This window comes from Pseudopodoces humilis, chromosome 10 (assembly GCF_049639895.1).
Source record: "Pseudopodoces humilis isolate 2021_Gansu_Grassland_sample_001 chromosome 10, ASM4963989v1, whole genome shotgun sequence".
Classification (NCBI taxonomy): Eukaryota; Metazoa; Chordata; class Aves; order Passeriformes; family Paridae; genus Pseudopodoces; species Pseudopodoces humilis.
Window position 1 is genome coordinate 10679614 of NC_142209.1, and position 15323 is coordinate 10694936.

Below are 15323 nucleotides of genomic sequence, written 5' to 3' on the forward strand. Positions count from 1 at the left end.
AAGAAATAAAATAGATTTAGAGAGCCTTCTTTATAAATCACGTGTGTGACCTGTAACCCAGCTGAACGAAAGCTTTCCCTCCTATTAGTAAAAGGTTTGTAATACAAAAAAGTTTTATAATATGAACAAGAACCATATTCCTCAACTACTGCCAAATTTGAGTCCCAAGAGGCAACTTGACATTAATCGTCTGTTCAACACTGTATGTGTTTCAGACCATCTCTTGCTAGTCTTTCCACTTTTGCTTTTCCTGTGTTTTGCATTCCTAATATTGTGGTCTTCCACAAAAGAATACCTTTTTTCTTTTTTGGATATTATCACTTGTATAGCTGACTTGCTACTAAATGGCTAAAGAAAAGTTTAAGGATTTTTCTGGTACCTGGTATCTCTCTTTGCCTTTATTTGCAGGGGCAGTGATAACAACAACAGGTTGATCTCTCAGAAAGTCTTAAAATGATAGCTCACTCCTCAAACAAAACAAATTTCATTAAAACGTTAACCTTAAAAGCTACTGAAACCGAGACTATAGTTACAGACCTGGGCACGACTGACTAAGTTGTGGAAAGTGAAACTGACCACACAAAACTACAATAAACCTGGAGGACAAAAAGTACAAATATGTTGGTTATTAAATTTTAAAAAGTGATAGATGAGGAGAAACTAAAAAATTATATACTCTAAAAAATTTAAAAATCCCCTTATGGTCAGTAGTTAAAACTAGGGACAAATAGCATTTCTTTTTAGAAAAAAGCTTTTCAAAACTTACTCTGACCTTCGAGTCATCAATTTGTGAAGTAATTCTTCAGCAAGAGTAGCAGCAATGCACAATCCTAAGTAGTTTTAAGATACCTAAAAGAGTTACAAGAGCATTTAAACAACAGCATGCTAAATAAAGCAACTGAGAAGATTCACATAGGTTTCTTCTAGTCCAATGAAGCTGTCTTAGGTTTCAGGCAAGTTTTGTCACAGTTTTGTACAGAAGTAACTGGAAGTACAAAGTCCTTCCTACCGAAGTGGGATGCATAACCACAGTCCTGAAGACTTGCTAATCATTAATTAAATTAGTAAGAAGGAACACTTGGACAGGCCTACAAATTAGTTTTAACACACTATAAATATATATAAGCGACGGATTTAGAAGGACTGTATTATGAGGAGGCCTTTTTGCTAGCATTTTCAGGTCTAATAGAATTATCACATTAAAAAGAGGTATAAAGTTTCCAGACAAAATATAAACAGGGACTAGAATCTCTTAACTGATCTTTCTGAGATGCAAGACTCAGCACTTTCTTCCTAATTCTGAGATGGTTGCATAGCTCTCCATAGCAACCCAGGATACATGAGCCCTGCAGACACTGGCAAGAACCTAAGAGGAACAGCACATAAGGCTGAAAAAGCTTCTAAAGCAGAAGAAAGCTTCAAGATGGGGTGAAATTTGTGTCTTGGCAATCGGGTCAATAAAGGGATAGAGAGTAATTTCTGATTTACTATGCTCCTCCACTGACAAAGTGAAAAAGCAATAGAAGGACAGGAACTACACTAGAAAAACCTACAGTCCAGTAGATAAATGAGACTAAGTCTGGTATAATCCGAGTTTAGATATGCCACAACACAATGCCTAACTGAAACTCTCGAACAAGTGTTTAGAGCTTGGTGCCTGCACACTTCACTCCTCGCGTTATGCTTGCAGATCCTTCGGTTCCGGTTTTATTACCAGCCTGTTTCACTCCCGCCCTTACGCTTTTATTTTATTTATCCATCTCGTAAGCACAACACAAGTGCCCAAAGCCGCCCGAGGCACAGCCCTGTTGGTACAGGCTCCCTTCGGAGACACCAGGGCCATCGTGGCACAGAGCCCACCCGCGCCGGCCACGGGCACCTCCTGCCTTTGTTCCTCAAGGGCGCTCGGCGGCTGCCGGCACACGGCAGCGGCTCGCACAGCGCTGCCGGGAGCGGTCCGCACCGCGACTTCATTCGCCAGCACACCGCGCCGCCCGGGGCCGCGGCAGCTACCGGGGCCGCTTTCGGAGCCTCCGTTTTGCCACCTAGAGCTCCCCGCCGCGCCCCCGGCGCACCGCTCACCTGCGTGCCGGGCCCGGCGGTGCGGGGGCCCGGCGGAGCCCCGAGGGGCCGGCGCTGTGTGAGCCGGGCCGGCGGGGCCGAGAGGGACTGTGAGGGGCGGTGGGCCCCGCCCGCCCACGCGCAGCCGCTCCTCGAACCCGCCAATCGCCGCCGCGCGCGCCCGGCCCCAGGGGCGCGGCCGCCAACGGCCGGAGCGGCCGCATCGTTCGCACGGACCAATGGCGGGCGGCGAGCTCGGGGCGGGGCGGGGCCGGGGCCGCGCTCGGGGCGGGGCGGGGCGGGAGCCGCGCGCGGGGGGGGGCGGGGCGGGTGCGGCGCTCGGGGCGGGGCCGGAGCCGCGCTCGGGGCGGGGCGGGGCCGGAGCCGCGCTCGGGGCGGGGCGGGGCCGGAGCCGCGCTCGGGGCAGGGCGGGGCGGGGCCAGCACCGACCTCTGCAGCGCAAGTACGCTGTCCGGCCGAACGGGAATGGAGCGGCCGTGCTGCTGTACTGGTAGCCATAGGAAAGCGAGGCTGCAAGTTCGCCTCTGCCGCCTCGAGCAACTGCACAGAAGGTGAAACAATGCATTTTATGATGCTAGGCTGCTAATTAATTGCATTTTATCTGATGCACGGGGACGAGAATTGGGAAAGAAGTTTGTGATCTTTTTCTAGAGCATAGGCTAAAGAAACTGTTTAGAGTAGTGAGAGAAAGGGATGTGAAAAACAAAGTTCACTCTCTAGAATTTTTTTAAGTTTAATAAGGGAATAAAAAGGGGCATTCTGGGGTGTTTCTGTCTATTGGCCAAAGAACACGCCGGTAGATTAAGACAGTTATCTATATACTGTTACATTACTAAGGGACATGCATATTCCTGTGTTCATACATTATTCAGACATTCCTGTGAGCTTTTTGAAGTTCAGGAACTCTTTTGTTTGGTTTTACACTGCGAGTTATATGCGTGAGATCCGATGGGTGGGGTCAATATATTTTATTTCTTCTCGTGTTTCCATCCTGTTGTTTCACACTCCCTGATAAGGAGCTAAAAAGCTCTTCTCCAATTCTCCGGTGCTCTGGTTTGTGTCACTGTTATCACTAGGAGAGGCTGGGCAGCAGATGTGAGGGAAACAACATAATTACCTTTTAGCTATATAGGAGCATTTTAACATTTCCTGTGTTGCTAAGGCTTACGATGTAATATCTTCATCACATTACTATTTCTATAAGCTATACGGTGCAAAACTAATAGATTGTGTTACACTAATAAGCACCTAAAAGGAGTTACAAATTGTACCATATCCAAATACTCATGATCAATAATAACATGTAAGAGCTAATACATAAATGTGAAAGCCAATATTATATTGTCATTTTTAACGGGGGGGAGGGAGGGGGCGGGAAAGGGACTGGGGGATTTGTTTGGGTGTTTTCAGCCTGAGGTTGAACTCTAGTACCACCTGTGGCTCTTCCCAAGTGTTTTTGTCTTTACCACCAGAGCAGGACTAAGGAGCAAGGACAGGTAGCTAGCAGCAGCTGCTGTTCTTGATACTTTTGTCATTTGTGTCTTATTTCCTCCAGCAGTTAATGCAGACTTACACTAGTGCAAAGAGGGAAGCATCTATGTCGGTACGATTGTTCTAAAAAAGCTACAGTAGAGAGATAATTAAATATTGATTATATAGATAATTAGGTATTATTGTCATGTATATTTGAGTATTAAAAAATATTAATCATACATTCCAGATTTTGACCCATGCAATGGTAAAAGCTCTGTCCACAACTGGTAAAGCAATGGCATTGATATTCTACACAAACTGGATATGGAGACTACAAAAAAGTGCAAACTGTCAGACTGGATGAAAGCCCAAATGAATAATTCATTTTCAGATGCATTAGGCTGCAGCACAGATGTAACTGAAGAGGAAGATTACTTAGTTTATGATGGAGATCTAGGAATAAACTGTAAATATAACAATAATTCAGATAATCTGAATGCCTGTAGTTGTACAAAATACATTTCTGGTATTTTAAACTTAGCCTGTTCTGAAGATAACAAAAACATAAAAGCAGCAGCCAATTATGAAACTCCTCTACAGCCTGAAGAATTCTCCAGTCATCAAAGAGGCACAACTGGAGCTCCAATTGAAATGCCTGGAAGTGAAGCTTCCTTTAAGAAGGAATTACCTGTTGGTAGTTCCAGTAAACCAGATAGCAAAGAACATATAACTACCTCCAAGATGTCCAATGTCCTCCTGCGTCATTTTTCTAGGGGAGAATTACTAAGCACATGCCACTTAATTGAACGTGAAACAATACCAGAGATGTCCTTTACTGAAAGTATCGATGACACTGGGAGCAAACCTGAGCCTTCAGAACACATCAAAGGCCCTCTAGTGCATGAACAATGGGCAATGAGCTCCGAGGAGCATCCATTAGAAAACCACGAAGAAGTAAAGGCTCGTGACAAAAATGGAAACCCGTTAAATGAAAATAGATCTGTTTCAAAAAAACATGTTTTTTCTTCTGGTCAGTGTGGGTGCCGACAAGAATATTCACAACTGATTAATGAGACTGGAAGTACACAGAGCTTTCAAAACATGAAAGATGAGAGAGCCCTGTTTAAGAAAACAGTTTCACCTTGTGAGCTCAAATATGGCCAAGGGCAAGCTCACTATTGCCTTCCTAACTTCTCTGAAGTTGCAGTACTGAAAAAACTTGACAATATCACCTCAGTTCCTTCAACTGAGAGAGTAAAACCCTTTCCTATTTTGCTAAATAAATCATTAACTGTGAACAACATTTTGGAAAATAAGAATTACTTCAATTCTGCTGAAGTAGACAATCAAGAAGAAAGGAGTATTTCAGAACTGCTGCAACAGCTTCAGGTAATTTGGATGTTTGAAGAAATTCTTCATCCTGGATAAGAGTGGTTTATTGTAAGATATTCTGTATCCCATAAAATCTAACATGAATAGCTCTATAGGCACCCTGTAGGTATATCAGTGAGTACCTCACTTGACTCAAAAACTGCTTTAACAAATAAAGTTCTGTGGAACTGACTTTATACAGAACTGTCATTACCAATTATCTAATGGCTGAATATTATTTAATACTCCAGTATTTAACACTGGAGCACTGTTTGTGATGATAAAGCATCCTATCAAATCATTAGGAAATCCACTGTAAATTGTTATTGCTTGTGTTATCTTTAAATGTTGAAATTCACAAAAAATACTTCAAATACATTTTTAAGAATAATGTTCTATTTTTATATTGTGCCCCTGTTAAGATATCTTTGTCTTTTTTCACATCTAACCCTCTTCAACTACCGAGACTGATATTTATTGTCAAGTCAATTCTTTCTAAAGGATTTTTTTGACAACAATATATTTCTCTTACTGTAGTGAATTTATTTTAAAGCTTGTTAGTAATTAGACAACCACTGCTCAATTTCATGCCTTGACATGGAGCTCACTCACTGAGCTTTACAGATTCTTAATTCCATTCCTAGATTTACATCTTAGTAAATTGCTTGAGATACAAGTTTTAATAGTTTTCCATATTACTTCCTGGCTGCAAATGAGATGCTGACATAGCATGCTGACCATCTGAGGTTTAATCCTAAAGTAAATCTCTCAAAATACATTTTTTTTCCAAGTCATTATTTTTTACCTCTAGAAGTATGACTATCCCCTAAAACTGTTTTGTCACCTTCACGTTGTATTTCCCATTTATACAAATCCTCTGTATTTTTACAGCAGAGCAGAAGTATTTGAAGTATTTATACAATGAAACACTTCACACATCCATCAACTCAGAAAATTAAGTGGTACTGTTATAATAAACATTTTGTTAATATTTTGTATTTTGAGTTAAAGTGTTTTGTCCAGGTCCCTAAGTGTTCTGTACATTTTATCTATAATGAAGGTTCTCATTTTAACAGGTACTTCCTCAGTCAGACTTCGCAAATGCTATTTCCTCAGGACACACTAGGACACCACCTGATGTCATCATGTTACATGCTCCTGTCCCTGTGCAACCTACACATGGTTTGCTTAAAGCAAGTAAATAAAATTACAGTAACTATGCAAATTACTATTTAATGTAATTTGATTACACTTTTGGGCCAAAATTGCAATTGATCAGTCTTACTTTGTATTCCATAGGACTGCAGCCTGGAACAGCACTACCAGCAGCTGGGACAGTAGAAGCACAGTGTCTAAATCCTTCTGATTCACTGCCAGAACTAACACTAGGAGAAAAGATGTCTCAAATACTAAAGGATCAGACAGAGCAACTGACTAAGAAAGTAAGAGCTCTGTTTCAATATATACTTTGCACTGATGCTCAAATCCCATACTCACTTGGCAAATTTGTTTAAATATAATACAAGTCTAATATTTTGTCTTGAAGGTGGAAGACTTCTCTAAGCATATGATCCAGGAAACACACTTTTTGCAAGACAAATATCTGGTAAATTAATTTATGTACTTTGAGCTATCTGAAATGGCTGTAGACTTACAATTTTCTGGCAAGGTGCTTGATGTTTACTTCAAATGGTTGTTTACCCTTCTCAATTCAGACTGAAGGTATGACATTGGGAAACAAAAATAAAGGTGTTCAGCAGGTGGATGAATTCTTAAATCTTCTAAGGAATCCAGCTTAAAACTATTAATACAAGGCCTGAAGTTGCCATTTTAAGTTAGGAATTTTGACATGTAAGATATCAGTTCAGAAATAATTTTTAGTATTTTATTCAGACATAATAGAGCAGCACAGAGTATTCGGTGAATATACCATATGCAGTACTGTTTCAATTCAGAGAACTACCAAAATTCTTAACAGCAGTGCAAATAACATCTGGCTTACATAGCAAGACACAGTGATAGCTACTTATGCTAAGTTACTATGACATTTTGTATTGAATTATTTCTTATTAATGAAGGCATTAAATCAACTGAAAAGATACCTTGATGCCTTGGAAAGAAATTATTTAAAAGCTAGAGAAGAGCACCACAACTTACAGCTGCAGAACTACAAGGACAAGCCTATCAACCTTGGAGAGTTTGATCCTGAGAGGTTAGACAAGAAATGCTAAGTAGTACATCATTATATCTTCTGTGACTGTCTTACAGCTTTTACTTCATTTATCCATTAGAGTTTCCCTGATGTGAAAATATTATCTTAATGTGGTAAACTAAAAGTTGTTTGGCCAAAATTCACCTTGGGCTTTATATATCCTACTTGTAATTGGGATGTCTATTTGATTAATTCAAATACTTAAAAGGGACTCTCCAACTCCATACATTTTGTTTTTTCCTATGGGAAATGTACTGCAATGTCCATTATGATTATCATGGTAAGAAATAAGAGATTAGTTTAGAGAGTTTTAAGTAACTGTGGGTTGTGATTGGATTTAGAAGGGTGGAAGGAGAGATATTCAGACTTGGCACGCTGCTTGAAGACGTTCAAGAACGAATCGATGGCAGCAAAGGTGGCCTTTCATCGTTACTGACTTCCTATCAATCTGCCCAGTCTTTCTGTGAGGTAACTGACTTTTATTAAAGACAGTTATTCTGTTTTATTGATAGAAGTCTTGAGAACTTAAGTGCAGTTGTGTGATTGTATGTTCTGCTCCAGTAAGATCATGATGCTTTTAGATAGCACATTACTTAAAAGGAAAATATTTTAATGAAATGTTAACTATGTAATATGTAATTAACTGTAACAGAAACCTAGGTAGAAAAACACAACTATATGTCCTTAGTTCCAGTTTCAAAAGCATTTATTTCACAATAAGAAAATATGAGTAGCTCATTTAACTTCTGCAAAGTTGTTTTGGGGAATTAATCACTATCATTTTGTGGGAGGAAAAATGACTTTGTCCAAGATCGTAAGCTGCAGAATTACTAGAAGACCAAACAGAATTGTGCAAGAGAAAATTGAGTTTACTCCTAAGAATGGTAATATTTTCTCCCAGATCATAAATATACATACACACTCCCCCCTCCAAAAAAAAAAAAAAAATTTTACTGCCTTCTACAAATCTACAGGTAATTCTCAAAAAATGCTTTCAAAATCAATGTTTTAGGTAACCTGGGCTTCAGAGAAAAACGGTAAGAGAACCTAAGGAGATGCTTTTTGGTAAGAGTCATTCCTTGCAATGCAAGGCCCACATACACCTGTGTCTGTGCTTTGTTACTTTGTACAGAGCTCAGCAGTTTCAAGCACTGCTGATTTTCCACAAAGAAGAGGTACTGAAACTCCATTTTTTCACAAGAACTATGATGGAGAAAGAAATCAGACAACTGATGTAATCCCACCAACAAATCAACTTTCTTTAGAAGGCAAAAAATGCAATCTTTGTCTTCACATGTAAGTGAAAACTTGGAAACAGCTGTTGAAGTTTTTACAAAAACATACATAAAAATAATTGCTGAATAAGAAAATTCAGATGACTGAAATCTCTGAAAAGCAACATGAATATTTCCAGAGTAAAAATTCTACTGAATTATATAACTATATTCTATTCTATATCCAAGAATTCCTCCTAGCCTGGTCTTCCTACCTTTCTTAGTCTAAAAGTATTTCCTGAAGCCAAAACACCACCATCACTTTCACCTAGGAGTTACATCATACTTCTGTATAAAATTCATGACAGGCACACAAATCCAGGATGTGAAGTCACACAGTCAGAGTACAGTGCCAGTAAAAGATATTTTGCCAGTACTTGGTATTTTTAATTAAACAAGAAAATAGAGGGATGCAGATCATTACATAATTAACGATCAAAACCTTGTGAAAACTCTAAACATCATCTCCACCCCCCTGAGAATCATTTTATAGGTGTTAAACATCTCAATGAGATTAGAAAAATAAAATAAATGGTCTCTCCTTAATCAGTCTAAGGTTTAAAAAAAGGAGAACTGAACTAAATTCCAGTAGAGAAACACAGCTTCTGGGAAAAGAATGCATGCAGTATACAACACAGTCATATTAACCTAATTCTGTCAGATTATTCTACAGGGTAAGTGTTAATAGTTGTCTACTAAAACTCACCTAGCTTCCACTTTCTTCTCTGTCATTGAAAGACTATTAGTTCAATCTTCTGATCATTATGAACATGAATGAGCAGAAAATTTTCCAAATAAACTTAATGATCCTATACACCCAAAGATAAAAATACACATCAAATAACTCTAACAAGGAACCTTGTTCTTTTTCTTTCAGAAGGTACATCTCAAATATTCCTCCAATTATCTAAAGGCATTAAATTAAAGCCTTAATAATAGCTCAAAGTTACTAAGAAACCAAATAGTATTTAGCATATGTTGCATCAAAACACTATCAGTTGTAACGGATGTATCTAAGATTTCATACTATTTTCCTTTTCCAATACAGGATTATCAAGATATCTACTTTTAAGCATTTTTAACAGCTGTGGGAAGTCAGGGTGCTTTTGTCAGAATGTGTCCTTTAACTAAAGGGTTCATTATTTTTCAACTGGTTAATTATTAATTTAAGCTTCTGCTTACCACCTCTTCAGATAACTGATACAAGTAAAGTTCTTTCTGTGAATAAATCTTCTCAATTAAGAAGCAATTAATCATTAGTATAAGACATTTATAAGTTTAATCATAGAAATATTAAGATACAATTAAAATATTCTGTTTTCATGCTCAAAGAAATACAGACATCCCGGAAAGAAAAACTGGAACATCTCCACTCTTCATACAGAGAAAACCAACTGATTTATCAGATACCAACCTGAGTAAGTCATGAGGGCACACAAAGGTCAGAACTGTGCCTAAACCTGCTAGGGAATTCTCTGAAGAAACACATTCCTTTTATGTCTCAACATGAAAATTGTACTTTTAACACACATTACTGCTTAGCAGAGCACAAAACATTAAGAATAAAAAGAAAATTAAAAAGAACACCAGGTCAAATTCACTGTGGAACTTTCAGTGACAGACCAAGAGGTAACAGACAGGTTGCAATGCAATTTTCCGTCAGATATGAATCAAAGATTTTTAGCTTGGTCAAACACTGAAACAGTTTGCTCTAGGGAGGCTGTGGCATCTCCATTCTCAGAGATATTCAGAACTCAACTGGACAGGGTTCTAAGCAACTTCATTTAAGTTGAGCCTGCTTTGAGAGGGGACAGAATCAATGACCTCCAGAAGTCCTGTCCAACCTTAATTTCTCTATAAATCTAATTCAGCTTTCTAGATAAGTTTCCAAATACTGCCACTGCTAACTAACATTTTCAAGAGCATGACCATGACATACACACAATGCTTTGATTTTGCTTTTTCTTCTGATGTGCATTTATTTCATGTTCTAGAAGATTATTCTAAGCTTGACAATTGAGACACTTCATATCAATACTTTCAGTTTTTGGATTCAACTTCATTATTCTGCTTAAAAGCAATTTTACCTTTCCACTGCAGAATGTTCTGAAGCTTTTAGTAACCAGCAACTAAAGGAGAATAGCATGAGCTCTCCTACATTCAATTTTAAGTCTGAACATACAGGTTTTCTTACCTTTTGTCTACCAGTTGTCCTTAACGTTTTTGTGATATCCTTTTAATTTAACATAATACACTGGGATTACTGTTTGTACTGGTTGGTGCAATAGTTAAAGCAGTGCCATATTAGAGCTGCTCAAATTCTCATCCCATTCCTATTATGCTGCACTGCTTTCGTAACACCATGGACATGGGGAGATGGAGAACTTCATTAAAAAAAAACACAAACAAAAAAACCAAACAACAATTCTTGAAATTGAGCTGAAAATAAGCACCACCAGGAAATTACATTCAAAGCTTGCAGACAGGGCTGAAAGCTAATCCTGAGTTCAATCCCCACTCTCCTGGGGGTGAAAAGTACTTCTTCAAATTGCAGTAGCATTAATGGCAGCAAAAGGCTCTGAAATTACAGTGCTGAAAGCCAAATAATTACCTGAATACATTAGCCAGAGCTTCTCATATTTCTGACCCTTTTAACTTATTTCTTGAATTTTAGGCAGCAATTCAGAAGACTTCTCAGCCTGTGATTCTTATAATGATTCACAAAGCAAGGACCTTGTCAACTGTGACACTCTAAGTTACAAATCATTAAATACAAGATTATGTGGAGAGAGAAAAGGTACAGTGATTGCAAAAATATGAACATCTACAAGGAAACACTGCTTGTAATTTTGTTTTTCTAAACCACACATCTTTGTTTCCAGGACTTAGATGTAAATGCCCCAGGGGAAGCAGAGATCAAGTAAAACTCAGGAATTACAAAGAGTCTGTTCAGTCTTGTACCTTATGTAGAAAAAGCAGCTCTGGTTCATCCTGTAAGTATGATGTGTAATTAACAAACACTGGCTAGCTTTTATGGGGCAGAAAGCGACATTGCACGTACCAGACCACATTTAATTTAGTATAAGCAGTCATTAGCACTGTAAATCCAACTTTTACACACCTGGCCAATTTTAATCTCCATGCACTACAGATTTAACTTTCCCTGGTTCTTTATGAGAGGAATCCCTTTCATATTTCATTTACAGCAGGAATATCTCATTTTGCAGAGCCACATGAAAAGATATGAAAATTAGGCATTACAGTGCCAACTTTTATAGTGCCAGCCATTACCTAATATAGTATAAACAAGTGCTAAAGAAAATGAGCTCTACACTCATATCATGTGACATGCAGCAAAGTCAAGGAGAGCCTAATTAAAAAAAATTAAATGTTGATCATCTGAACATGTACCTTTTAAAGTCACTTAGACTCTCTAGCATAAGAAAAATATAACATTTCATCAAGAAGAAAGTATAAATTAGTTATTTGTCTCTTGCAATCCTGTGAAACTACAAATCAAAGTAGTGTTCATGTAATTATTAGGATTATGACACTGGCTATTGTACACTTCCCCACTGCTGTCTTTCACTGTATGAAACTGAATATAAATCTCCATTCCATTTGCCAACTAAACTCAAGAGCAAGCACAAAAAGGTTAATCTGTCCTCATTTACAAAAAACTTTAAACATATTCCAGTTTTATTCAGCAGTGATAGTTACTTGATCTTTAATTTATGCTAAAGAGGAAAAAAAAGTTAAAATACACAGAAAATCGCCTTTTTTTTTTGTTTTAAACATGACCTCAACAACTCCAGCTTATTCAAAAAAGAGAATCTCCACCCAGAAGACTCAAAAAACCAAGCAGCCAGGTGAAGCTGTAACCAGACTTCGTGAAAGGTAAGCTGTAGTAACAACTACATAGTACAACAGAAAACACCGCTGTTGAAGATTCAGCACGGAAGAAACACACCAGGTATCATAACCAGGAAGGATATTTTCTCTTTCACAGTGCATGTTGTATATTAGAATTTTACTCTTTAGTGAAATTAAAATATTTACTGTAAAAACATGTGTAAATAATTCTTAGATTAGTTCTTCACACCTAATTTAATGAAGAGCAAAAATGTAACTTCTTTAGCTTACACATTTAATAATGAAAACAAAAATTTATTTTAAGATGATGTTCCCATTCAAAGATTCAAAAGCAAGCCTATATTATAAGGATACAGCTCTGTTTGCTGCCAAGTATTTCTCTATAAGTAACAGTCCTACTTTTAATTGTTGTTAACATTAAATTACACTGTGGGACAGAAATAAAATGGATTCCTAACTGGTACTAAAATGCAAACAGGTCTTCTCACAGTATTTCTGACAGCTTTACTCAATAGCAGTAATTGCCTGGAAGTACACCAGCTGCACTTGAGAATCAGTGGTATAGAACACTGTCAGAGAAAGTTACAGCAGCAGCAGAGTGCTGCTATTATGAGAAATTTCCTTACTCTGCATCCTAGAGCATCTTCTGTCTTACTGCAATGCAGATAGAAAACAAATAAGGATGGACTGTGCTCTACAATTCAATGGAAAATTCTACTCACAGTAAAATTAACTTGCAACTGAGTGCTATCATGGTGCATGTATGTAATTCATAGTTTAGAAGTTCTTTTTCTTACTTAAATTGTATTTTATTCTATGTATCTTATCTTTAGGAAATCCTTTGAGGCTGCCAAAACCTGCTGTTCAAGCACATATGATAAAATTATCCTTTCACATCAATACCTACCCAGTAAGAAATCTGTCCAAAGAAAATCTGCAATCAACATCAGAAACACCAATGATTCCTATGTAAATGTAAGACTTTTGAGTGAAAATTAAAAACCACACAACTTTCTTGAAAGGATTATCTCCCTACATCATGGCACTGCAGAACATCCCATTCTTAGCAAACTGATTACTACAATCTAAGCATGTGTAGTGCATTTGAGGGTAAGACTAGGGAGTTCAAACCCAAAGCATTTTGGCTTATGTGTTAGTATACTACTTCATACAGGTATGTACAGGCTTGTTTTGCAACTTAGTCCCTGTATAAATGGTGAAACAGACCAAAAAATAGCATGGGATCTTATCTCTAGAATTATGTTTCATATACTGAAACAAAGCCTAGCTAGACAAACCACTATCAAAACCTCAAGAAAGCCTTCTCAGGACCAAAAACATGCACCATGCATCAGTGAAGCGGATACATTAGAAATGTGTAAATGTCCCTCAGTTCAAATGAATACACAGTCAAAGACAGAAATAATTAACAGATACTTCCACCTTGAATCCTAGAGAGGTCTATCACATCACTCAATTTTTACTTCTCAACACATATTCAGAGCAAAAATCCTAGACAAAACCTTAAACATCACCTTTTTCCCAGTGCCTGTGCATACATCTCCCTTCACTATTAACAAGAGTACGTTATTTCCAACAGGTTTTAACTTCTACTCTGGATCATGCCATAGAGACAGCAAACAGTTTGAAGAAAGCTACAGAGCGAATGGTACAAGCAGTTTCAGAAGATCTAGCTAAAGTTAAAAGAAAACCATTTTAATTATCTAGTTCAAATGCTATATTGTTCTGGTGGTTCATGCTGTTAGTAGCATGTTCAAGTGTTAGTATCTCTGCAAAAATAAAATCATGAACACAAACATGATAAAGTCAGCTAATTAACTTTGTCAGCTGTTCTGTACCTATTAGTACTAAACCAAATTAGAGCATATAGGTATTCCGTGTTTACACTCAGTCTTAGAACTGTAAAACAAATTATTAATTCTACTGAAGATCTTTAGGAGGTTGGCTGATCCCCATTACTGTGCACAGATACCTTCTCGAAGTATTCACTTAAGACAGCTTAACAAAAATTGGCTTAAACACACAAAATTAACTTTCAGACTTGTATTTTCTCCCCATTCCCAAAGTGTGAGAATAAACCTCAGTCATTACTACATATCATTTCTTCCCATACTTCAACAGCAGCTGCTTAATCACACCAAGAGAAAACAGCCTCTGTACCTGACACATCTAGAAGCAAACATCATGTTAACATACCAAGTCATAGTCAACATTTGGAATTATTTTGGTTTTAGGGTGCCCTACATTGTTTAAGAAACATCCTTGCCTGTTGCAATGTCTGAGTTACAGTTTGTTGTTCATGTGCTAGGAACAATTAAATTGGTACCTTCAATGTGATGTCCTTAACTTCTCAGATATATCTGGCTTTGACATTTTAGCTGATAGTAAGTAGCTTGGAAAATTTTTAAATACTATAGAAATTCAGTGAGCCAAGAAAAGTCATCTATTATTTTCCTTCTAACATCCATTTAATTGAAGTGATTAAAGGCAAACAGTAAACAGCCTTGTTTTATCAGGAATGCTATTCACTGAAGGCAAAGTACATAAGGACTGATGAAAAACAAATTAGAAATGGCAGTACATGCCTTAAAAAGGACAGTAATTTTCAGGCAAACCTGAGCAATTTCATCAGTGGTGGATACAGAAATAATACAGATTGTTCACACAAGCAGTGACAGCTAAACTCACTGCCATGTGCCACTTACTCACTAGCCTGAGTCAACAGCTTTTTTTAGGGTCTCTTCCACCCTTCACAGCAAACAATATCATTCAACTCTTATCCTCCTTAGCCTCTTACTGTATATCCTTATAACTTCATTTGCCTCTGCTTATTATCCCTGATTTTGCTTTATTTAGTTTAATGTTTGGAATGTCCCCATTATTTGCAAAAGAACTTAATAAATTAAGTAACTACTGTAGCTTCCTAAATGCAATAAAGATTCATCTCTCACAGAAATCTCTCCACATCACAAGAACAGCTTGTTCTACACCTTTTGTTTATCCTGGATCCCTGCACC

At 37.8% G+C, this 15323-nt stretch overlaps 2 protein-coding genes across 6 annotated transcripts in view; one reads left to right on the forward strand and one right to left on the reverse strand.

The window, feature by feature from the left end:
- The window catches only part of GPSM2 (G protein signaling modulator 2), a 28348-nt gene extending 26166 nt beyond the window's left edge, over positions 1 to 2182 (reverse strand). For 2 of the 5 annotated variants that reach the window (XM_014250794.2, XM_014250793.2), the window contains exons 1-2: positions 2083 to 2158; positions 773 to 849 (exon numbers count right to left, since the gene is read on the reverse strand). The gene's annotated coding sequence lies outside the window, so the exon portion shown is untranslated. Of the gene's footprint in view, positions 1 to 766; positions 850 to 2082 lie in introns of all 5 variants that reach the window. The other 3 variants (XM_014250795.2, XM_014250792.2, XM_005520916.3) reach the window with 2 other exon arrangements.
- A 333-nt stretch (positions 2183 to 2515) lies between these two features.
- On the forward strand, positions 2516 to 14005 carry AKNAD1 (AKNA domain containing 1). The gene is made up of 14 exons (XM_088060500.1): positions 2516 to 2633; positions 3803 to 4944; positions 6003 to 6123; positions 6226 to 6368; positions 6473 to 6532; positions 7005 to 7138; positions 7480 to 7606; positions 8271 to 8434; positions 9745 to 9830; positions 11087 to 11209; positions 11295 to 11405; positions 12228 to 12309; positions 13119 to 13260; positions 13886 to 14005. Exons 2-14 carry the CDS (start codon positions 3880 to 3882, stop codon positions 14003 to 14005), a joined length of 2478 nt encoding a protein of 825 aa, XP_087916626.1. The 5' UTR covers positions 2516 to 2633; positions 3803 to 3879.
- The last annotated feature ends 1318 nt before the right edge of the window (positions 14006 to 15323 follow it).

What these genes read in the sequence shown, in the direction of transcription:
- AKNAD1 (XM_088060500.1), top strand. Translation starts at nt 3,880, where the DNA reads ATGGAGACTACAAAAAAGTGCAAACTGTCAGACTGGATGAAAGCCCAA. An exon ending in AAGCAGCTCTGGTTCATCCT is followed by an intron (nt 11,406 to 12,227) that starts GTAAGTATGATG and finishes CAACAACTCCAG; the next exon opens with CTTATTCAAAAAAGAGAATC. An exon ending in CCAATGATTCCTATGTAAAT is followed by an intron (nt 13,261 to 13,885) that starts GTAAGACTTTTG and finishes TATTTCCAACAG; the next exon opens with GTTTTAACTTCTACTCTGGA.